At 40.6% G+C, this 25706-nt stretch overlaps 2 protein-coding genes across 8 annotated transcripts in view; one reads left to right on the top strand and one right to left on the bottom strand.

The window, feature by feature from the left end:
- Positions 1-25706, top strand: part of LOC124298687 (laminin subunit alpha-1-like) — a 155252-nt gene that overhangs the window by 117464 nt on the left and 12082 nt on the right. The gene's annotated exons all lie outside the window — the stretch shown is intronic.
- Positions 3397-23725, bottom strand: LOC124298691 (maltase 2-like). 7 transcript variants are annotated; one of them, XM_046751050.1, is made up of 7 exons: positions 23517-23725; positions 22901-23364; positions 22383-22829; positions 22039-22294; positions 21598-21937; positions 21390-21500; positions 3397-3472 (listed from the first exon to the last, which is right to left on the bottom strand). In XM_046751050.1, exons 1-7 carry the CDS (start codon positions 23683-23685, stop codon positions 3412-3414), a joined length of 1848 nt encoding a protein of 615 aa, XP_046607006.1. In that variant the 5' UTR covers positions 23686-23725; the 3' UTR covers positions 3397-3411. The 7 variants fall into 7 exon arrangements, with proteins under 7 accessions (XP_046607006.1, XP_046607008.1, XP_046607011.1 ...); XM_046751052.1 differs by lacking the exon at positions 3397-3472 and adding an exon at positions 5368-5844; XM_046751055.1 differs by lacking the exon at positions 3397-3472 and adding an exon at positions 7736-7763 and having other exon boundaries at positions 23517-23724.

Raw genomic sequence — 25706 nt, forward strand, 5'->3', positions numbered from 1 at the left:
GCGGTTTGAGAGATTCGATTTATCGATGAATCGAAATGCGATTATTTGAAGCAGTTGATTAACCGATTAATCGGAACGAAACGAAAGAATAATTAAAAGGGTCGAATAATTGGTTCATCGAAGAAGCGATTAATCGAAAACAAAATTATTGAAACGTCCGATTGATCGGTTGATAAAAATAAACTATCACCGGAAATTATATTATATTATGAAAACGGTCAATCAATTATTGACCAAAACAATTAATCGATGTCTACGACGAATCGGGTAATCGCGCAGTCCCATTAGAAACTTAGGTCGATAATCTCGTGTTTCCCGTCAAGGGAAAATTTTTGTTGTTTAAGTAAAATCGACTTCGATACTCGGGGCGCGCCTTAAGTAACCGGAGCTTTCTGGTGTGGCGGAAGTTTATTGCCCCGGGATAGCAGAAGTCGCGAATTCCTATATCGGATTATCATCGTCGACAATCGACGCTGTCCAACGTGAGATACGAAGGCGTTTGAGAATCTTTCTTTTTTCTAGTCACCGTACCGCTCTGCAGGCACGCGATTCTCGCGCCTAACGACCTCGCCGAGTTAAACTTATGCGCGGGATAACAATTCACCGGCTACACGACAAGACGGAAATTACGAGAAATTCTATTTGAAACGCCATTTCGCTGTACAGAAATATTTATTCACCGAAAGTGTTTTATAAATATCTGCGTCAATATAAAATATAAGAATGTTCATCGTCTATCACGATTCAGGGAAAAATGGGGTAAAAGCTTTATCTGAGGAAATGGGAAAAAGAAATCGTGAATAGATTTACACTTTGTCATAAAATTCAGAGCAGGGCTTATTTCATTGCGCCAGGCTTCAATGTGCGATATATCTTCTCTGATTTTGATTTCTTATCAAGGCTGCGACGTTATGTACAACTTTTTTGTTCATTAGTAAACTGTTTAAGGTCAACTTTGACCTCTTTTATTACGTTATGCATGGAATTGATCGTATTTAACGAGAGTACGAGACTAAGAAGAGAGAGAAAAAAAAGATATCACCAAAACACGGAAGTTATTTTACACACGGAGAAATCTTGTATGATTTGATTATTCAACAAGGCTTGCGATAAGTTACCCTTTTTTTTCTCTCATCGCAACCAATTAAAATATTTTTCTAAGCTATTTGCAATCTTATTTGACGGAAGGAAACAATTAGACGATAATATTATAATGGAACCATAAAGATAAAACTTCTCGAAACTATTCGAAATTGTTTCTCAAACATATTCGTTTCACCTTCTACGGAAAAAGTTTACACAAATTTATCAACTTGCAATTGATTTCGCTATGGCAAGGCAATTTCTGAAAATAAAAAAATAAAACGCATCGCAATTGAGATCAAATTCCTGCAGTAACTCTCGCGCTAGTAACTAATAAATATATACCGGTAACGTAACGTACACTTACAATTAAACCGGCATTTATCTTCGATCAAGTTAGTGTTACGACTTGAGCCCCGTAGCCAAGCCGATCTCAGTTTCTACGCTGCAGCGGTATCAGCGTATATAATGTACCGTAGTTGGAGTTTGTTCCGGTTATATATCACCCGACACAAACAGACCCACGCACAAACACTCAGGCACGCATTTAATGATAATATAAGCCAAATGATTATTATACCAGGTGTGAAACACCTAGTTAACGCCTAATTGAATCCGCGCGGTGCACCTATACCGCAATTATATCGAATAAATTAACTCCGCGTGAGAAGACGAAGAGTTTTATATACTTAATTATCGATACTGTATCCACGTGCGTGCAACCTAATCGTTGGGAATAGCATGACTCGAGATAAAAGTTCCGTAATCAATTAATTGCAATTAACTATAGTCAAGTGGTCTTGTTTCTTCCTTATCTCACTTTTTATACTCATTATTTGATTGTGATCGAATTACATCAGGAGAGGAAAAAAATTCAAAAAAAAATTCTGAATTCGGTCGAATTACGAAACTTTGATTGTAGATCTACTTTGGATTATCAGCTTATACCTGCAACTTTCCATAATAAGTATTTGGTAGGTGCTGCAGCTGTTGCATGAGTTTTTCTTATTCTTGTACCATATTTTGTTTTTATCTTTTAAATTTCTAAAAAAATTCCTTATGTTTTTTTCTCTCTTCTAAAATCTTCACGATTTATATTTAGCCTCGTGTGTCTTCGCGCGTGTTCGGTAACAACGTGATGTGCAGCTTTTGATAGGCGCGATGTAAAGCTTGTAACGATTAGACCTCTAGGTTGGTAATCTCTTGTTTGAGCACGCTGCATTCACGCACCTTCATGGACCGTCGAGCGGAAGAAGGAACGATATATTATATACAGAAAGGGAGAAGAAAAAAAAATAACGAGAGCGAGTGATACAGAGAGAGAGAGAGAGAGAGAGAGAGAGAGAGAGAGAGAGAGAAAACGATCGCACACCTTTAAACTTACATGCATTATACGCGCCCTGTTGTATTTATTACTTAAGCTTCGGGTATTAGGTCAGGCGCTTAGCTCTGCTGTGGAAATTAATCAGCAAATTTATCTCTCTAATTGCTTTCTCGCTCTAAATTATATGACTTGGCACACGGCCGTGTTTTACGTTTAATAAATAATCAGGAATCTGGGTCAGCACGATGTAGACAAAAGTACAGGAAAGAAAAATTTTTACACGTGGATGCATAGCGTTCGAAAATTATTACCTTTTGCGTAGAAAAAAAAATCGTCGAATCTGGTATTAACTGGCGTTAAATTCAAGTTGTCAGCGGTAAAAGAGTCACGTATATACGGTCCACATGTAGGCATATGTACGGTATATACGCGCACGCTTGCATCAGGCTTCCGGCAGTTTCACCTCATCGCCAATCCGGCTCGATATGATTTACCGCGTGGTCGATAATCCGCTATGCAAATTAGCCACGTCGCACGATGCACTTGATAAATACCAGGAAATAAAAAGGCAAAATGGATCAACAGCATGAAACCGAATAGGCGACATACCTTCTTCACTCGTGTGCAATATCTGCGGTTTAAATTTAGTACACGATTACTAAACTCAAATCAAAAACGCAATTCTGAAAATTGGCCACCGAACTTCGTTGTACAGGATAAATGATGGAGATTAATTAAATTTAATTATTGCAATAACTATCATTGCTGTGATACCATCATACGAAGGATAATTATAATACTCGGCGGTGTAATATTTAGAGAATAATAATTTCATACCTCGGGGTGGATTCATTTTATGCATCATACACCTTGCACGTATACCTATATGCTATGGTCGTAATTAAGTCGCTCGCGTCTTACTTGACGTATACTAATTAATTATTCACTGCATATTAAATTCCCGTATCTTACATACCTACAGTTAGGTCTTCTAATGGAGACGCCTACCACCTTCGTCTCATCTCCGCGCGACATTCTTGTACCGGATGCAGATACCATACCTGTCTGTAAACATAAATGTCATTTGAAAATAAAACATTCATTTTATTATATCAATGAATAAATCAATTATTCGTACGCGTAGGGTACAATGCCGTATAAATAATCCTCGCGTTTCGATGCGTGTAAAAACTGACGAAAATCGATGTCTTTCGTCGCGAAATTGAAATCTTCGCCCTTCACGAATCTCGCGGGTATGCGGCTTAAAGTGCAGTACCTAACGTACATGCCACACTATAATACGGTATAAACTACACCCCGGAATTGCACCAGGTCGCGGTTTGTTAAGGTCCGCGATCACGTACTCGAGCTGAACACCGCGTGCCATCTCCATGGCAATCACCTCCTGGGTGGTCCGTGCCCAACGCCACCGGGCATCTTCGGACCGTGCCCTCGAGTATTAAGTAATTTACCCCCCTTTCTTCCTTGCATTTATAGTTTTTCTTTTTTTTTTTTTTTCTTTCATACACGCATTTATATATGTACATATGTGTATCTCATATCTGTAACGTCACTTGCCTCGATTATCGTGAACGAGGGATAACCGACGTCGCGTAATCAACGAGCTTGATTAAATAGTGAAACGAGGTACGCGTATAACGATAACGATCGTGCAACAATTTCGCACGGGATTTTGTATAAAGTGGAGAGGAAATTTGAAGATGCAATATTACCGCACCAGGCCAATGCTTGAATGTTCAGATATTAAAAATTGAGTGGAAGAAAACCGATTCTTATCAGGGGATTGGCTGGCTGAAGATCGACATTTTTCGTTAATTTTATTACGAGACAGTCGTACATTGTACTTTGGTCAAATTCTTGTATTCGTATTGTTGCGAGGATCTCTTTATAAGAATAAAGAAATTAAAAATACTGGTATTGTAAATAAAAGGTTTTAGATGTCGATGCTTTGTTTCAAATATCTTGAAAATGGTCAAAAATCTAATATCCGTCTCTTCCGAGTAAAACGAACCATCATCGAGTGAACCGAATGATTTGAATTCAAAAATCGTTTTCTAATTTTTCGTTTCTAATTCCAATGTTCTTTAACTTTTGCAATTTTAAAGAGACCTCTGTAGCTTACGAATACGTACAACAATTTGACAAACACTCAACGTACAACCAAATCGCAAAAAAGTAGTAAAAGTTATCGATTTTTTCCCAACCAAAAAAACAGCCCTTGGTAAGAAGAAGTCAGAAGAAATTAAACGAATTTCATCGCAGTTTTGCACTCAGCAACCGTATTGCCGGCACATGTATTTCGTGATATAAAATTTGGGTGTTTAGGTAGCCGATATTAAATCCCTGATGGTCCCAAAGTACAGGGCGGCTATCTGACGCAGTAAACAGGGTGGCTGAACAATGCTTGCGGGAATAACTATGGGCCCTATCACGTAGACCGTGTTGTAACACTGGCTAGGTTTTATTAGTCCGTTTTACTGTGTATTCTACGTCGAAAAATACTCTGTACGCGACGGTATAACGGAGACGGTAAAATTTACAGGGCTCAGAATCATAAGTAACCATGGGGTATTTATCGTGTATTTATAAATCAAGTGTTCAACCTGTTTTTACTCCTTCGTTATCAGTTAGCTAAAAAAAATAAAATAAAAAATCAATGAAACGTGCATCGTAATGGGAATAAAACGAGGGACAATGCAATTCTTGAAATTGCAAGTTATTTTACGTAAAGCGACTCCTGAGAAATTGGTTAAAAATCCGTTTAATCACGATACATGCCTATTTCAGCTACGAAAAGAAAAAAATCACGAGTTATATAACTTTAAATTTATCCATCCCTTCGATACAGCAGCTGCACTTTATAACTAGGTACACTTCGCCAAGTTAGTATGAACAAATTTGAACTTTGAAACGGGGGAAAAAAAAAATTCTAAATACCGACTGTTATAATAATAATAGTAATAATAATAAAAGAAACAACGAGCCAATTTTCTTTTCTCCTTCGACAAAGATCGCGGCAATTATAAATCGATACAATCGACTATTCGCCGAGGGTTCTAACGAAGGCGTTTAAATCTAATCACGTATGGCGAAGAGGGTCGAGAATGAAACGTGTGTCAAAACTTCGTTCGGTGTTCTTGCGATAAGTTCCTCCCATGGAGCCCTGCGTCCCCGTGCAGCGGCAGCAACGTCAGAGAAACGACATAAGCGAAGCGTACGCGTTTACTTGTGTGGATCAGCGTTCTCGTGCGCAAGTAAATCGGACCTCGCTGTCGTCAACGAAGTAGTCAGCATCCTCCTCATCCTCCTCCTCCTCCTCCTCCTCCTCCTCCTCCTTATTCTCGTCGTCGTCGTCCTCGTCCTCTCGGCATCGTCAATCCGGCGGACCAGTCTTTAAAGGGGATCTCCTCTTGGCGCTTTGGACACAAACAAGAGATTCTTTGATCGTATCTTTTGACTCACTCGTCGCATCGCCACACTCGTGTAACACACAAACTTATGGGAGGATAATACACGTCCAGTACGCGTGACGCGGTCCCTATGAAGTTACCGCTACCCATATTCTATAATACGATCCCCGCCGATACTTTTTACCCTCGCAATTTATCATCCGCTTCATGTACGCGCAGGCTTCGCAAAGTGCGCCAGATACTCGCGAAAACAAAAAAATGAATAAACAAAAGGATCGAGATGAGAAGAAGCGATGTAAAAAATTAGATTTTTCATCGATTGTTCTCGGCGATTGAATAAATCCCATTATGCAGTAACGAATTTATACACGTGTTGTGTATGGGTATTGGGTGGATAATATTTATGCAGGGATTCGACGGAACTATTTTTACTCGCGGATTAGGTGACAAGCGATTTCATGTTCGTTACATATTTCAATGCAAATTCCTGATTCGTTGATCAGCGATTGCTTATTGATATGTGTGATTCACGATTTCGTACGGTGAATAGCATCTCGAAGAAATTACAATCGTCGGAATTGATAAATAAATCATGAGCGTTGAAAATATACGTGCACAGCTGTGCAGCTCGATATTTTAATGTAATCACGCAACAGCTTTATTATCAGTAAATATTAATTTATAGTCAAAGTAAATTTGCATCGTTCAGCGCGATTTGAATTTGACGAGAATTATTTGTCACTTCGTACAGTATGAAAGTATGAAAAAAACAGAAAAGAAATGCGTTAGATGTCGTAATACGTATAATGTTATTGTACGATGCGCGGAGTATAATGAAGTATAAAAATTGCGTAAAAATTGTTCAATAATTTTGTAAGAACGTCGTACTTGAATTACCATTTTTTTCACATTTACTTCATCGATCATGTCTTCGGTATCTTCAGTGATTGTCACATACCGAATGTAACTGTATTATCAACATTCCCATGTAAATTTGCTACGACTATAACGGGTCGCAGTCTATTACTCGAGTTATTTATCGTTCATAATTTGCCATTGAAATGAAGTAAAGTCGAATGAATAGAAACATATTTGAAAAAAAAAAAAAAAAAAATGTTAAAGGAAAAATCAAAGGTCGTTTACATGGTAACGAATGCGTATTAATACGCGCTTACACCCACGCGTTTCCGGGCATGCGACCACATCGCGTTTCGTGCTAGGATATGTATTTAATTGCTCGCATGCAATTATTATACATATGATAAGTCCGTGAAAAGTCTTCCCTAACAATTAGTGGACATATTTCTTTTTTTATTTCTTTTTTGCTATTAATACGTAAATGAATGCAATTCGTTGCAATAGCTGAACTTTTCAGAAATTTCCAGAAAAAACATGCGGCATTAGTCATAAAACCTTTATACTTTTTAAAAGTTTTATCTCGATTCGACGTTGACTTGTGAGTTTTCGAAAAATTTTCAGTTCGAATTTTTCAAATTAATGCAACTGGAAAACGAATCCAGATATTGAAAAAAGTCGGAATATCTTTTTTCTGTCTCAAATTGTAATGAAATTTTTTTTTTTTTTTTGAAGATATCTTATAAAAATCACTGACTTCTTTGCATTTTGAACAAAGATTTTTTTTTTAACTTAATGTTTCAGTCGTTTTTTCTTTTGAAAAATATTCCTAAAAATATTGACTTTCTCATAAATTTCAAGTCAATGCTGGTATGATCAGCTTACTCGTAATATTTTAATGATTTATTTTTGAATTTGAATATGTTGGAGTTTTTTTCAAAAACATTGCCGACGATTGACTAACTCAAATGGTTTAAATATTTTTATATCGTGTAAATAGTTCTTGTTATCACGCGCAATTAGGATAATTTAAAATTCTCACCATCAGACTTTACGTCACCGAATAGTCCCTGTGTAAGAAATCCATGCAATCAGCAGTTCGATTTTGCGATCCAATGATTTTTTACAAAATGTAAGGGGGGTATCTCTCCCAAACTTACCCTACCTGCAACGTATAAAGCTGAAATTCATATCCCGCATATACATATATACATACATGTAGTAAGGAGACGTAGAAGAGGAAGAGAGATAAAAGGGAGGGAAAAAAGAAAATGAAAACACAGGTGATGACGTCGAGGCAGGTATAATCTCGCCGTGGTATAATAATGGTCCTCTCTGTGCCTGAAAAAAGCCAAAACTGTTTTCTCACTATCGGGGAGAGACGGGGAGAGAGAGAGAGAGAGAGAGAGGGAAAGAGAGGAGAGAACACGTGCTGGAGGGTACTCGGAACGCCGTTGACCTTAATTCAAATTCCTCGCATACAACTGCACGATGAGACAAAAAGTACTCGGCAGCATGTTCATTTTTGTAATCCCCGGAAAATTAGTTGATAAAATGTTTAATCCCTTCTCTTGTTATCTGTTATTATTATACTACTTTGCCCGGATATTTTGTTCGGAATTAGGCTTCGGAAATTCGATACCTCTGTGACATGGATTCCTATCGTCAGACCCTTCGTATGTGGAAATCAATCAATATGTATACTCGATACCCCGATACCTTGTGCAACGATCTTGTAAATAAAAAAATAGAACACGATACGCATGCCTCGGATGATCGCTGATGAACTTTCCAGATATCAGTCCAGGTGGATTTCAATTTTTAATGTTACTTTATCAGTCTTGTATTTTCTCAATTTTGTTATTTTATTATTATAATGTTTGTTGGTTTTCTTTTTTCGATCGTGTACTCCAAATCTCGTTTCAGAATGGTCGGTGCCAGAAAATACGTGGACTGTTTATATTTTCGTAGCTAAATGCCTGTGTACAGCGTGTATTACAGAGGATGAGGTACAGCGAGGAAGGCGGTCTTGTTTGCGTATGAAAGGTATACTGGATAAGATTTCTTCTGATGATACCGACCTTAATAATTTAATCTAGCGCAGTGATTAAAAAATAAAAAAGAAAGAGAAACGAAAGGAAAGAAAAAGAGGTAAAGAAAAAAATACAAGAATCCTTCTTACCCGTGGCTTCTTCCCACCAGGGGGTTACGTAACAGCAATGCTTCGCTTTGCGCTCTTATTCCCTCTTCTTTTCTTCATTACTATCCTACGATCCTCCTCGTATCCGTGACGCATTTCTCTCCCTACTTGAAATATTTCACTACGTCATTCTACCGCGGTATAATCGTTCGTACACAGATATAATATCTTTGTCGTCCAAGCTGCAGTAGGCAGAGGAAAGAAAGCTTTCTTCTAGGATTTGAAAAATGAACGAATCACGCAAATACAAGGGAAACCACAATTTTTAGTCACGAAGTGAACTCGCACCTTATTCGATGTATTTATTTTAGATGGAATATCTTTGGACACGGGGGAAATTTCCGTGAACTTTAACTCGCATCGTTGCATTTGAAATTCCTCGCACGATTTCCCGTCTATATACCATCAATTAGCGATGTTACTGCTTCCGGATTTCGTTAAGGTAAACTTACGTGAAGTCCCTTCGGTATTCCGCGGGTAGAACCCACTGCGGTGTCGTAAAACTGACCGTAAACGATGACCGTTTCTATCTCGAAGAATGGACGGATGCCTGGATGAATGTACCTAAGTATGCACCGGAGACATTATCCTCGCCGAGTCTTCCGCCTGACTTGTTGCAAATCGCCGTCAATTTTTCATTTTATACCTAGGTATATGCATACCTTTCATATATACTCTACATGTCTCGATGTACATATGCTGTGAAAAACCATTGCACGTTATAACAGTGCTTGAAATATTTTTAAAGAATGGCTGCAACAAATTGGAACGCTCGGCAAAACGTACCGCAGTTTGATACTGCAATTGATTGCCTCCGCAATGAATTTCCTCGGATTTTCTTCTCGTCGTTTCATTCCACGATACAAGAAATGCACGCAAGTGTTACGTTTCATCGACACGTTGTCGGCGGCTCGGTGTAAAACGTACGAGGCACGTATCAGGTACCTAGACACTTATCTGTTATTCACGTGTAAGTACGTGCAACGCCCGGAGCAGGATGATAGGAGTGCGGAAGTATTTACAAACGCGTTATTGCGGGCCCGCGATCTCGCCATGGGGTACTTTATGGGTCCTTTGCCCTCTGGAACAAGGAGAAGGCGCGTTTTGTAAAACTAACAGACGGACACCGTCTGCGGACTTCGAACAGTGCGGCATAAGCGATGGAATGACAGCTTGACGTTTTAATCGTTCATTCAGTCGCTTTGGTGGGTATTCGTACGCCTGTGTAACCCACGATGTTGGATAAGTGACGTGACGTTGCAGGTATAAACGTTTGCCCCGTGAACCGAGGATATCCGAGGAGAATTTTACACTTTCATTGCGATATTCAATGCACACGGGTTTCGCTAATCATTGCTGTAGAAACTCCTGTGAAAAGTTAACGTGGCTATAAGTTGGATGATTTTTGAAACTGTAGCAGACTTTGACAAATGAAGAAAACAAAAAGATTTCAAGCCAGTTTCAGAGATCGATCGTCTAAATGGTATCAAGAATGGATAATCGATTGACCACGGTCACCAATTTTGGTAACCAAACGAACGTGATGTTAAAACGAGTGTCTAGGAATCTTAGAAGAAAGACAATCCATCAACAAACCTTCGATAGCGGCAGTCAAAGATGCGCTGGTTAAAAAGGTGCTCAAATATAAATAACACGTATATTATATCGAACGGAAACGTCTCGTCAGTTTAAATCAGTCTCTAATGGCTTTCCCCCCTGACACGAAATATATGTGATAACCGCAAGGTTTGAGAAACGAGTAAATTACTAGTTGGATGTATAATGCACACATGCCCTGAACCGCATCACCTGCTCCTAAAACGACCAATTAATCTCGCGGATGCAGAGACGAGTCACGCGCCATATTGTGGGGGAACCGAACAGTATCCGCTTTGTCTGAAACGTACGGTGTATGAAATTCCACTACGTTATCACGGGGCCCGCGGCACTCCGTGGCAGAAGGTCGGATGTGGGCGGGATAAGACGCGTGCAAAACGGGCCGGATGTCCCTCTTTTTGTTCCCGTGTGTTATACGCGGGTGTGTAGTCTGCTACCTGGGACGGGGATGAGGGGGTAAAGGAGAAACCAGGCGGAGAGAAAATCGGCGAAAAAGAAGTTTCCGAAAAAGGATTAAAATCGAGGAGAAGAAAAGCCGGAGTCGCTGCGGTTTCGCCGCGGCTGGTGCAGGTGCTTTTTTTTATCTTACCCTACCTCCGTGCCCCTATGAATCTGACTCTGAGGCCTCGACTCCCCGGCGATATCTTCGCCCGGTGCACCCACGTGCACGGCATAGTAAACACCGGGCGAGATGCAGCCAGAGAAAGAGCGAGAGAAAGAGAGAGAGAGGGAGAGAGAGGAAGGGAGAGGAGAGAGAAACTTGGAATTGGGCGAGTAGTACACGGGCGAGAGATGGTGGGACGAAGACTTGAGAGAGGAAGAGATGAAGAGAGGAAAGAGAGAGGAGCAGACCCGGCTAATGGTAGCGCGCTCAAGAAGTAAGAACAGTGTACCGCGAGCTACGCGACTCGAAGCACCGCACGCCGCGCCATCGGAGCCAACGTAACGCCGATGCTGCAGGTGTCTCGACGTCGGTGGTTCCTACAGGTTGCAAATTTTTGAAGAAAAACCGCCCGCAGGAAGAGGCGTGAGTCGGAGGAAACGAAGCAAGCGACGCGTGACCCTGGTACCAACCATCAGGTTAGGTACCGCAGGGTAGTCGGGTTCGGATCGCGAGTTCGGCGTCTGGGACCTTCGAGGTTCGAAGGGATCCCTTATTATGGGGTAGTCATGACGGAAGGAATTAAGCTGCTGCGGTCCCAGGGCGGCGCTGCCCTGGTCCTAGTGTCGGTGCTTATGGTGGTATCAGGGGGGCCCGGAGGAAGCGGGGAAGCGGGAAGTAGCGGTGCGCCGAAAGTGTTTTCCAAAGATTTTGAGTGGACCCTTGTGCCCGGTTTGAGCAAGCGCGATAACCGCGGGAGTGTCGTCGATAAGGGCGGTGAGAAAACCGGGATTCCTCCAGGGGTTGAGGGGCCAATTTTCCCACGAGAGCATTCACGCAGCCTGCGGAAACGCGCCGCGGATATTCCGCCTGATTTTCACCGCAGGAGAAAATACCAGAGGGGGCATCGCGGGCCCCGGGTCCAGGGATTCTACTCCGGGAGAAAACCCGTCGCCTACGTTCACATTCAACCCTCCTCTCCCAGGGTAGCTTTCACGAGGAAATGCCACCGATGCATGGTTTACTACAAACCCTGTCCCTCTCCCGTCAACCAACCCGTCAGGGTCTGGCCTACCAACAAGTATGGAAGACCTCAGGCCAACTGGTACGGGCTTAAATACGGTGAGTTTGTTAGCGGAGAACCCTGTCAGACACCGGAAAGATGAGCTTTCGAGAGCTTTGCGCTCTGCCAAGGCGCCTCCGTTGAATCAGGATCGCGTCCCGTGTCTCTCTATCCTTGCATCGCGCATCGTGCACCACATCAATGCACCGGCGCTTGTCAACGGGGCAGACGGCAGAGACAGGAGAGGCTAATCCTCCGCATCTGTCTCTCTGCAGCTAGTCCTACTCGCTAATCTGACAGCCGATCGTAAATCGGTCCATGAAAATTTTTCGGCTCGATATCAGAGTGGACGGTGTCATCTATCGCACGTGTTTATCTTTGCTATGGCTTGTTTTCGGTGTTAAGACTGATTGGTCTACGTGCCGTAAACTCCACCAAATAGAAATTGAAGAAGCACAAATTCAATCCACCCTATCGGTTCCAATACATTTGAAACATTTTCATTTCACTTGAGCTCTACGATTTACGAGTCTGTTGTCATAGTTGAAAAGATAACAAACCCTTACGTCTGGTTTAATGTAACTACACACGTACGGCAGTAGCCCGAAATGATAATTCATTTGCCGCAAACTGGTAGATCCCAATGAAAAAGGAAAACCGATCGTGGACTCTGTAAAGCCTTGCTAAAGCACTGAGTAACCTCCGGCGCGATATGTCGCGAAGTTATCGGGCGATGGTTATCACGACGGTACCTCGTCACCAGCTGTCATCCTCGCTTGCGCCAACACTCTTCTCGTCTTCGTTTACTTTACGCGTATCCGTGCACCATGCGTGATTGCGATTAGCCGTCGACGCCCATTCCGATGAATCGGACTGCTCCCCAGGGTCACTAAATTTTCAGTCATTGAACTTGGAGAAGAGCGATAAGTGCGATGGATCAATTAGCGCAGAACACGACGTTCGAAAGTTTCAATCGTTCCAGCGCTGTTAATTTACCGAAAGACTTAACGATCAAGATCTTCCGTGCAATGAGCTGCGAGAATTTCACGGTGACGAGAGAAACCTTTGAATCGACTTGATCGACTGTTTCAATAGCTTTCGAACACCCTCGAGTGTCTTTCTTCCAGCGGGATTTGACGGTGGGTGAAATCAGATACCGACGTGCCTTTTATACAAGTCGTTTTAACCGTGTGTCACTTGTGAATAATTCTTGATTGAAATGAACTGCATAAGTGAGTTGAAAATTGCTAACCGCAAATCACTTCAAATTGAACTCATTTACAGAAAATAGACCATAGACCAACCCTGTTCTATTACTAAACTACTCCAAAGTCGAAGAATAGTTACATGCAGGGAGAAGAATCATACAGCCTCATAAACATTGATTTAAATTCGCACACTCGCTTATATTTTATAGCCTCTGAATTAATGGATCGAGTATCGACACACGATAATTTAAGAGACATTTTTTCAATCGCTCTGGTTAATTATTACCGTCCCGAATCGCATGGAGCGAGCGATTCGCCGCAAATCCTTCAACGGATAATAAAAATGACCGTCTGTCAAAAGACCTGGTATATATATAATACCGCGGCCACTTGGGAAGAGAAAATAAAGTTGTTCACCTGGAGAGCCATGATCGGATCGTTTCGCCTCGCGTCGCGGCTCGCCTGCAGAAGTGGTGGACCGTTTTAAATCGTATTAATTGAATCCGATCTCCGTACCAAATGGCATTAAGCTCGCATCCTTGCCGCAGAGACCTGCTCTTCGATGAAAAAATATATCAAACGAATCGATGGCTCAATCGACGATACGCGCTCATCTAAAAACTAATTCGCGAGCAGGTACGAGTGAATAGAAATTCGATTAACAATCAGTTCGTATTTATTCATCAAACTTAACGTTCAAGCGTCTGTTCGAAGAGAGTCCGAATATTCCAAAAACGGAAGGTTACCGACGATGTCAAAAAAAAATCGGATCCCTGTGGTATTTGGTCTTTTATTCATTTTATTCTCTGCGGAGCAGAAGCAGCAATGACCGATTATGACCGAAGCAGCCTCGATTATCCGGGAACGTCAATCCGAGGATAAACACGCTCGCCACCTGTAACCTGCGATTATCGAGTGATTTTTGGCGAACGTTTCGGAACGCGATATTATTATTTCTTTTCTTATTACATGCGGCTGCAGTTACCAGCTGCAACTGGACTCCTCTTCGGATGCATCGTTAGAACGGGTAGGCATCGTGGAAGGCTGAACGGTACAACGTGCCCATCCAGCAATCCTATGCATCTTTGGAATTAACTTTTAAACCGGAAACTTCGCAAGCACGATACGAAGCGACGTTTTCTTCGCTTTATTTAACCTTCTTTACCGCATCTCTCTTTCTCTTTATCTTCTTCGATGCTCGACACTCCCACCTACACACCTGTTTTTTGCCTCTTCTTATTTTCCCCTCTTTTTTTTCACCTCGTCTCTCAATCTGTCTCAATCCTCTCGGTGCTTACGTGAAAACGAGTTATAACCACCTGAGCGAGTCGTCGGCGCATATGCACGAGCTTTGTACCAGCTTTATAGGTACGTATACCTATACCTACGTGCGTATCGCAGTTATGTACACCTTGATCGCAATTTGCGTGAAACTGCATCGCGACCCTGTGTGTTGTACACACTCGCTGCATACGAGAATTTTCGCGCTGTAAAAAAAAAATGAGGAAACTTCCGATCCTCCGAAGCGGATCTAAATTCCGTTGATTCCCTCTAACGATTCGCACTAAATTCCGTCTTTGTGTTCCAATACCGTACGAATCTGATCTCGGTTTCTACCGTCGCGCATACGTAAATTATACATTATACGTATAACACGCTTCGCCTCGACGACGGTACTTTTGTACTTCGGTATCTCGCAATATCTTCTCGTGTCCGCTCACGCCAACTTCCTTCCTGTCGCGGTCGAGCTCTCACCCACACATCTAGTTAACGAAGATATCAGGAAACGAACTGGTGTACATGAGGTATATTTATAGTGTGATTGAGTCATTTTTTGCTGAAGATAACAAAAAAGACGAAGGTGATGAGAAATATGACGACGCTCGCGGTCAGAAAAATATCTTAATTCATATACATCCGAACGAGATCTATTTTTCCTAACATAGTTCGTTCAATCAACGAAGAATTTTGGTTCGATCTGGGTTTGCAAAAGAACAAAAAATTGCAAGTTTTACGAAACACTATTTTTCCGAAACTGATAAAAGAGTTCCTTTTAATTAAGTATTTGAATCTACAGCTGAGTTCGAATTTTACGCAAATGAATATAAAACAATTCTTATCGATGGATATGAGCGCGTTTTTTTTTTTTTTTTTTTTTTTATCACTTCACAAGTATAAATACGCTTATATGCGTTATTTTGGAAATATTTTACCGCACGAATTGTAAAGAGTTTTTCACGGACGTGGCTAATCTGATATTTTTATTTACTTACATCGAAATCGTTTTATTTTCTTTCTTTCGTTCGACGGTAGTTTCACGTAACGACAATTTCACGTATCCAGTTACACACCGCTATTACACCGTACACACAACACGCGTGTTCAGACAGCTACCGTCTATCGATACATATATTATTAATATTACGGTCGCGATCCTCGAGATAGGAAAATTAAACCGATTTCTCTTTCATGTTTGTTGTTTTCATTGCTCTTCCTTACCGAGCATAGTATACCTGTAATCTTTTTTGCTATCGTTAATTTTCTCCGCACGGGATGAGAAGAAATTACACTTTCGGCGGAATGCGTGACTCCACTTATGATTACCAATTATAACAGCCTCGTCTATGCTCCAGGCAAGTCAGGACGCGTGCTCAGGAAGCTAATTAATCGTCATATTTAGGACTAATTCAGTCGTACACCTAATATTCTAACACTTCTAATGCACGCCTGGATCCCGAGCGCAGGGCGAGGAACGGATAAATGAACTATTTCCGAGAATGATTACAGTGACGCTGATTAATTATCAGTCATCAAGAATATATTCTCATATGTTTATATGTATGTACGCATACGTGATATTTCGTATGGGATCGTACAACTACGTAAATGTATACGTGAATCCAATTAGTGAGACGGATTTTTTTTGCTGATTACTGCAGTACAATATAAAATACAAACAGCTCGTTATATAATGATGATACATCAAGCGCACACGTTTTAATTATGTCGGGTAAATAAAAAGATTTTATAATGATAAACTAATGACAATTGAATCTGTGCGTAGAATCTCTTGGACAATATCTGTTACCTTTTTGAGAAGAAATCGGCTTCCGAATTATAACTGTTTCTTTTCAATCTAGCCATTAACATTGTATTTTTCCATTTCATACTCCAGATGTAATTTTTTTAGCGTCGATGCATTCGAAAGTCCCGCCTACAATTATGTACAAAATAAGAATAATCATTAAGATTGTTATTTTAATGAGACAAAAGTTGAAGCCATAAATTACAAGTTTTTTATTTTGTGTAAACTGAACAATTACCTCGCGTCACAAAGCAGTGAATTTCGACGATATATGTTTCACGAGTGCAACGATGCGGTAAACAATTTAACAGGGGCTCGGTACCGAAGTTCGGATTATTAGTTCTGAACAATTTATGATTCACAGTTGACTAGACAATTGCTGTAAATTACAAGCAGCGTTTATGAGGTGGTTTAAGGAAGTGGACAACGGCTAGTTGCTCGTCATTGACAACCCCGAGGCGTTCAGAGAAATTTTCGAAGAGGATCGAGAATAGGAGAGTGTATGTAACGATTGTACAATACTTGGTTGAGATAAAAAATCGAGGTAGTTTCACGTCTTGAACGGGTGTCAGCAGCACAGAGTTATGTCTTCGCGTGAAATATGAACGAGAAACTGCAGCAGAAAATGAACTCGCCATTGCTTCGCTTCATAAACCGTGACGCCGAGAAATATGGAAGAGCAGAGACGTCAGATTTTTATCGCTATTCCAGAATCTAAATTCTAAAATTAATCGGCTTATCTTGAACTCTCGTATAAATAGGTATAGCAGCTCGGCTGCAGGGTTGCCCGATGCTGCACTTTAATTATAATATTTTTGATGAAATACTACACGTCAAGCTGCGGTTGAAGAAATCTTTAAATCGTGGTATTATCACAAATTTTATAATAAAATTTATCGTAATTAGCATGAAAAATATTCAGACGGAATTTTCTGTTTTCATTAAACTATATGCAGTAGGTTTGATTATTTCTTTTAATTTATTTGTGATAAATGGTAATAAGAAGTGTCAGAAACTTTTGTCCTGAGTGAAATTACATTTTGAGTATAAGCTTGTATTGCAGGACCTCGTTACAATATTATACCTTGGGTAGTTGGTGACTGGGTGGTAAAACAAATTTGATAAAGAATATCGACAATGCCGGTTTAGAATCCGAAGTGCAGGTTTCGTTGTTCAATTCACTATGAGAACTGGCTGCAACAATCGATTTACGATTGTCATCGAGGTAAGGAATTTATAGAGTGGTGCGGCTGGATAAAAGGGGCCGTGATTGGCATGGCAAGGATACACCTTGACCAACTTGAATCGGAATAAGACAGCGCCTTTATCGTTACCCATGACACGTGACAATTATTATAACTCGAGTCGGGTGTATCACTTTCTTTCGTCGAATTTTAATAAAAATAGCCATGTGCTGCATGGTTAGGAATTCGGAACGGTTCCAGCTCTCTTTCTGTCCTTTAGAGCGGATCGGTATCGGGTAACCAACTAATGAAGAAAATGGAGCATTGAGTCACCATGAAATGACCTACTCAGCAACCGTTTAGAACAAAGATCAAAAATCCGTGGCATCGATGAAGCTTTCTGGAAATCAACGATATTTATATAAAAGAAACGAACACGTTACCATTCTTGAGAAAAACAACTTTTTGTCAATGTTCAGGATTTCCAATCGATTTCTTTTTACTTTTCTAAAACAAAGCCTCTTTTGCACGAACAAAGTAAATCTGTTCTTAAAAGAATTTATATTCGACACAAAAACCCGGATTTTAATAACAGGGACTTGAAATTTCGGTGTATAATTCAACAAGCGTCGTTTAGTGGATGAACGGTAATTCCTCATTTCGATAAAACGATTAATGTTATTGATAATCACGTTTCCGGTAATTAGTAACCAAAATTAATCGGAAAAAGAATCTTTACCAACGGCTTATTCCGTATGTTGAATACAGTATTATTCTCCAGCTGTGGATCTATGTGTAAAAGTGACGTATCGCTGTATAGTAAGCGAGATGTGTATCTGCCTACCGAGATAGCTCGACTTTTATGCTGAGCCAGATTTCCGGGAACGAAAATGAGCCGGCTGATAGGAGAGAAGCTATGCCCAGTGCCCCGATTTGCCAAGCCTTGAAGGTTGAGCTTTATGGCGGTCGTTTTTTAACCTCCATGCAACTTCGGAATCAATGGATGAATGATTAAACAGAATGAGTGGCTTGTTCTTGCCAACTTGGTCGCTACACTCCGTCAATTCGAATGTGTTCACCGATAATGCGATATTATATATCGCACCTACTCGCTGCGTTATTTGTGTAATATATTAGTTAGGCGCAACGCGAGTCGGGGTTATGAATAAACAAATTGAAAAAAATTACCCACGCCGCACGCAGCTGCGAGGATTGTGCAACTTTTTTCCGTGCAATTGATGGATAAACTCATTGTCAGATTTGCCTCCGGCTTCCAATTATCCCTATCTTCACGCCTCGCGCTGTTTCTTCTTCTTATTTTATTCATCATCTTCGTATTCTTTGCGCCTCGCGTTTCAATTTCTTCTCACTTCTCTTACCCGCGACAGTTATTACTAGATAATAAATAGTAATCAATAATAGACTCGGCGACGGAGATGTTTGAAGACGTTTTCAATCGCCTCGATCTTCTCTACCTCGAGAGATTTATAGCCTTACGATCGCGTTGGTGTCGATTCAGTCCGCGGTACTCGACCATTTATTCTCTCCACTATAGGCTTCGATCGATCGTTTCGCTTTCTTTACCGTCTGTTTTTTCCCCTCTTTGAACCATCTCTTTTTTTCACCCTTTCTCGGAATCTTCAACTTTAACCAAGCACCCCCGAAGACTTGAGTAAATATCAATTTTTTCACCGTTGTATGTAACGAAAGAAATTTCTTGGCCGAAAAACCGATCAATTATTGTTCCGATCGATCGATCGATTAACCTGAGCTATCGCGAGGCTTTGAATTGAATAGAAAATAAAAAATTTTACAATTTTTGCATCCCACAGTGTCTCTGTACACGAAGAAGTGTTTTACATCGTAAGAAAATGACAAATGGCACCACCTTCTTCGTATTCTGCAGAGGTCATAGGATACCCGACGCGGTATGTCGGTGTGGCAGTGATATAGGCGATATCGGTTCGATCTACGAGAGTTGAGAGGATCTATGCTCGACGAATATCTGTTGTGACAGCATTAGACGTGATCTATAGCCCGGGGCTGCGACAGCAGGGATGTGCCAAGGGCTGCCCTACGATTATAATTTTCGTTTCGTCTATAGAGGAAATTGGCCTATTAGATAGTTGAAATTAAAATAGATTGTCGTATGCAGGAATAGTGAAGTTAACGCGTGCTGGATGATAATTTGACACGTGAATAATGAACAGTAAAAATTAATTCTACCCGCCCGGAGTGAGAGCCGCCTCTTCTTCTCTCTCTCTCTCTCTTTCTATCTTTTTCTTCTCTCTGTCTGTACACCTTCGCTTATGACATCCCTGCACACTCTCCTTCTTTTTCTTTATTTCTCTCTGTCTCTCCCTCTCGCTCTCTCTCTCTCTCTCTCTCTCTATCTTTCTTACATCGCGCCGTGACTTTCTTCGAACTCTAACAAATCAACGAACCTGTGTCGCGTGTACTTACAGATGTCGAGTTATACGTATACAGATAATGCAGCTGTGTTACATAGCATCTCGCTGCATCCTCTCGAACGAAAGGAATACCCACGTGGACAGGCTACGTGTTAAGTGAACAGAGAATGAAAGAATATCTGTATAGACGCTGAGCACTTGTCACGATACCTTTTCATCAATCATCTCATGCCTGAGCCGTCGTTCGGTCTGTATAGGCATAAGTGTTGTATGCTAAGAGGAGTTATTGCTCAGAATTGTTTATCGATATCGTTCATTGAATTTGATAAACCGCGGCATCTTTTCCGACGGAGATAACAACTAGCGATGATGATCATCGTGTGTAATATATATTCTCTCTCTCTCTCTCTCTCTTTCTCTTTTCATCGCTCTTTCTCTTGGGTACAATTATAGTGAGCATACCCTGCGCAGGCTTGTTATTGGCATCTGGTTATTTATTTCCTTATTTTTACCACCCTTTTGGTATTCCTGTTACATTAACTTTGCTGGTTTTCTTTTTTTTAAATTGTTTTCCGTCTCAATTTTTTTACTCTTTATAATTTGCTTCAACCGTTTATCAAGATCCATTTATATTGACTTCAGGGTCGGGATAATGCTCACGTCATGCTCTTAAAAACTCTCGAGATTCAATTTGCGCTGGGCAACTTATCTCCAGAGTTTATAAGGAGCTTACTTTGGCTTGCGCACGATCCTACGTTTTATGCCCGATCGCGTTCGTGTTTACGTTTTTATTTCATACGCATGACGGTCTTTCGCGTATTATATATATATACACACATTATACGTGTGTACAAAAAACCGTAAAGTGCCCCATACTTTCATGCGCACTTGATTGGCACTCGGACACTCCAACTGAAATAGAATTATTTATTATTATACTCAATACGTTCTACGTGAACCAATTGAATTCTGTTTGAAAGCGGATTAAGCACAGGCGAATCGACGTTGTACCATTTGCAGTTGATCAATCGCTAAGAAACGAAATGCAAAGACCTTTGAGTAAGACTGTATCATATCGAAGTCAGAGTATATCAATATCGTCATTGAGTGTGACTCGCTGATTATCAGATCTACTTAATTTTCGCGATATTTCATTACGCGCGATTCTTTTTAAACTCTGAAATCATAAGCATCGATGTATTGAAAAGTAGGCTTTGGTTGATAAGATTTTCTGATGTACAAATAGATACAAGATTATTATTACGTGAATAACATAGGCGAGTGATTATAGGTCAATGGTAAAAGACAAATTAAACCAAGGATATACCGAGTAGTCGACGATCGGATGGTCCGTGACCCGGAAACGGTATCCTCAACACCCTGCAGGACAATTGCAGCGTTGGCAGGTAGTTCAATGCTGGTTTTGGCATATTGATCTCTAAGAAATGGGGTAGAATATTTTGAAAAAATGCATTAAATATGAACTCTATCGATTAGGTACGTTGCCAGTATTGATTGACGAACGATCATCTTACCCAACGGCAATGCCAGAATTAATGTCAGCGATCAAAACTTCCAAAGTTTCAGGAAGGCTATCAAACACTTCCAGGCTAAGCGTTACCGCAGTTGCGTTGTCCCAATTGACCAAAACAACGATCGGCTGATAGTCGGAAAGCTCTCTTGTGAAGGCTATAACACTTTCGCTGATAACTTGAACGTTCAAATTTCCAGCCTGAATTATCGTACTGTTTCGCAACTGAATAAGTGCTTGTACATTCTTGTAATTACTGATATCGGCTGCCTTTTGAGCCGCGAGATTCAATGTTAAATAGTTCGAGTTCACCGGCAGCATGGTAGTAGCATTTGTTGAAAAACCTGGAAAAGAATTGTGCGCGTAGAATGCAAACTCGCGGTGTCAGCAATTTCCGAGATGTCGAGACCAGAACCAAGAGGAAAAGAATACGCGAAACACTAACCGGCGGAAGTTGTGTTGTCCCACTGATAAGGAGTGCGTTCGGGATCTCTTGAGAACGATTCGTAACGACTTTCGTCGGTGCTGCACGCCTGAGGATCCTCGGTTTCTTCCCATGTAAGATAGGTATCGGTCATACCGATTTCGTCCCCGTTATAAATGGTCGCAACACCGGGGAGCAGAAAGAGCAGTAAATTAACAGCATCCACGCGGGCCTCGCCGAGCTTCGTTGCGATCCGACTGTTGTCGTGGTTTCCAAACTGTTTCCAAAGAAAAATTGTCCCATTAATTATTCGGGATATTCTATTATAGTTGTGGCTTAGAACGATCTCTGCTTTGGTAACTTACCACCCAATTTGCCGTTGCGTTATCCGGCAAGTTCTCCATCCATTTAACAATTATGTCCACTACTTCACTAGCTGTGTCTAAAACGGCGTTATTCACGCCATTCTCGTCTTTGATCATGAAAAAGTTGAACGGTATGTGCGATCCGTAATCGTAGTATTCCATTATGCTTGAAATATTTGCGTATGCTTCGGTGAACATCACTCTCTCAACACCGTCCCCTTTCACAGACGTATAATTGTCTATGTGATCCCTCCATATTTGTACTATTTCGTAATTCTCTTGCAAATCCTTGGTGTATATGTGCTCGAGATAGTAGTAATCAGTTGACTCGTAGCCGTCCAAACCAGATTCCGGCTCGTCTGCCAGTGAAGCAGCTTCTATCAGGTAGGGCAAGGAGTCGATACGGAAACCGTATATACCACGATCTAGCCAGAAGGTTAGTATCTCCTGGAAACAATGAAATTTGACGTAATAGTGACGGTCGATTATCGCTAATCAATATGACACCGGTATCGCACCTTGGTTTCCTCTATCACCAGCTCGTTCGTGAAGTTAAGATCGGGCTGCTTGACGTGAAATTGATGAAGATAGTAGGCCTGACGCTCGTCCACCCATTCCCATGCGCTTCCGCTGTTGAAAACGCTGAGCCAATTATTCGGCGGGTTCCGAGTGCCGTTTACCTCGATTCCTTCGTTCCAAATGTAGTAATCGGTGTAAGGATCGACGCTGTACTTGGAATAGTTGAACCATGCGTGTTCGTCGCTTGTATGATTGGGTACGTAATCCAAAACTACTTTAAGACCAAGTTCATTTGCCGTGGCGATGAGGTCGTCGAAATCGTCCAGGGTACCATAGACTGGATTTACGCTAAGGTAATCGGAAATATCGTAGCCGCTGTCGATTAAGGGACTCGCGAAGAAAGGTGACAGCCAGATAACTTCGACTCCCATGTCAACCAAGTGAGTCAATTTGCTAGCGATACCTGGAAATGAATTAGTTTTAGTTTTATCGGCACTGTTGTGGATACGCGTAAACTAAAATACCGCACTGTTAGTTGATCACTCACTGACTAACCACCGAACGCGTTCAAACCAATGGTTCGACGATCATTAAACAATTCGAATGATGACTTACCATTCAAATCACCGATTCCATCACCGTCACTGTCTTTGAAAGAACGTGGCCAAATTTGGTAAAGAGTCGTTGTCTGCCACCACAGCGTTGCTTGTGTTACGTTGAAGCTGGTAGCCTCGATTGACGCCGTTACAGCGACGAAGAAGAAAATCACCCTCAGAGAACACATCGCGTGATTGACTATGAGTTTCGTACAATTACGGTGTACTCTTCCTTGATGGTCGAATATATAGACTGTGCCGATATCGCCTCCCGGGATCTTTCTACGCTGCTACACTCGTGTTTAATCGTATAAAAATAACAAACATATGTTGAGTAACTTATGTAACTCCGAACAGCGATTAAAGATTTCTTATGATTTTGATTACGGGCATCAGCTACTTCCTTGATGAGCAATAAAGATATACTTTTTTCAGCAGTTTTTTTTCGTTGGATATGTAAAAAATCGCTCCACCGAATATCTGTGCATCCATCAAGTTGTGTGAGGAAAAAAAGTCATGCTATTTAAATGTTAATGATTACAGGGTAACCTTGATGAATAAAAATTCTGCGGCCATGAGAATAATCGCCGAATAGTAATTATGTATACAGTTGGTATGGTACAAAGTACAGAGGAATCGATCATTTTCGATCTGTTCTAATAGTGATATTTGCATCAGTGTTTCGGCATGGATTTTTTTCGATTTGCAGTCAATTGTAATGGCCGGGAGTCGATGACCTTTTTTTGGAACTTATTTTCGCACACTCTATTTATAGTAGTTTCAAATCAATTAATGACGTTTTTCAAAAAATCGACAGTCTGGTTCTTGATTTCCGATAGAATCGATGAGTGAAAATTACAAACTTACGCTACTTATTCTTGCAAGGATGAAACTTCATAAAAAAAAACGCAGTCTGCCTGGTTTACGGAGCTAGATACTCAGTTTGGTTGGTCTTTTTTTTTATTTACAAAAATCGAGCTTTTTTTTCGATGCCGGGAACTTATTTTGGCATAGACGAAACTCGTTGTACTAGTTAGCGTCATAATGAAAACTAAGAAAAAAGCAGTATTGTCTGGCAGAATTTCGAAAATCGTTAAAAAAAAAAAAACTTATGGTACTTGTTTTCGCATTTTTGAAAATTTTTCAGATTGTTAAATGCGTTGTACAATTATCGAAAACGCAGTGTGGCTATCATTCGAGGTTACTTCAGCCTTGCCAGACTGACCGAAAGATACGTAAACTTGTAACTTATTGGCGATCGTTATACTAACGATTTCGCATAAATATCGAGTACAGTCTTATGTTCGCACAATACATTTCTTCTAGATGATAGTTTACACTACATGCGAATAAAAAGACAGTCTGGCTACTAATCTAAATCACCAAAGCTTCGTCAGACTCTAAAATTGTTAGTTATCGAGCGTTCTAGCGGTCATCTCGGTCGATACAGAGACGACTCGCGTTCTATTGGCTATTTTTAAAATTTTTTCTTACTAATTAACATATTGAGAATGAGCATGTGCGTGTATTCTCACGCAAGCAATGCCATGTAGCATATTTTTATACCATGAAATATACTGCTTAATCATAATATCAGAATATTGTTGAAATGTAAATAGGGATGATTTCTTCCAATGACCATTAATTTTTGTTCGAACATAATTCTTATACATTTCGAAATGCACAAAATACACAAAGGTACTAATTTTTTTTTGTCTCTTATTCCGCGTCCGTTTCATCTTCTTCTGTCTCATCCAGACAATCATCATTACCAGCGTCGTTATCTTCATCAGAATCATCCGAATCATTACCTTAGAACAGCAGGTATATTTGGTATTATTTCATAATTTCTCAAGTGCCTACAAATAACGAAATGATATCATTTTCGCGGTCATATGTTCACAGATCAATTGATAATAATTATCGTCTGGCACGGTTACAGGAGGCATGTCATTCCTCAAATCGTAGCAATCTCAAAGTTATTATATTTCGCTTTATCGCAATTAACTTTGAAGTGATAAATAAATTTCATTGATCATACCGTGCGATTAGTAACACATGTATTTATGAAAATTGGGCATTCCGTGCCAAATAACTATATTTTATAGTTTAAATGTCAGTTGTGACAGTGACGCTGCTTGCTTTGACGGTGTAATTCTTCATATGCTCTCTCCATACCCTTATAATATTATCAGCACAGGTTTCTCGT

Source organism: Neodiprion virginianus, chromosome 2, assembly GCF_021901495.1.
Source record: "Neodiprion virginianus isolate iyNeoVirg1 chromosome 2, iyNeoVirg1.1, whole genome shotgun sequence".
NCBI lineage: Eukaryota > Metazoa > Arthropoda > Insecta > Hymenoptera > Diprionidae > Neodiprion > Neodiprion virginianus.

Bases quoted from the DNA above. Each gene is read 5' to 3' on its own strand.
- LOC124298691 (XM_046751048.1), bottom strand. From the start codon at position 23,685: ATGTGTTCTCTGAGGGTGATTTTCTTCTTCGTCGCTGTAACGGCGTCA. The intron at 22,295-22,382 runs GTAAGTTACCAA...CTTTGGAAACAG, and splicing joins ACGCAACGGCAAATTGGGTG to TTTGGAAACCACGACAACAG. The intron at 21,938-22,038 runs GTTAGTGTTTCG...ATTCTTTTCCAG, and splicing joins GGACAACACAACTTCCGCCG to GTTTTTCAACAAATGCTACT.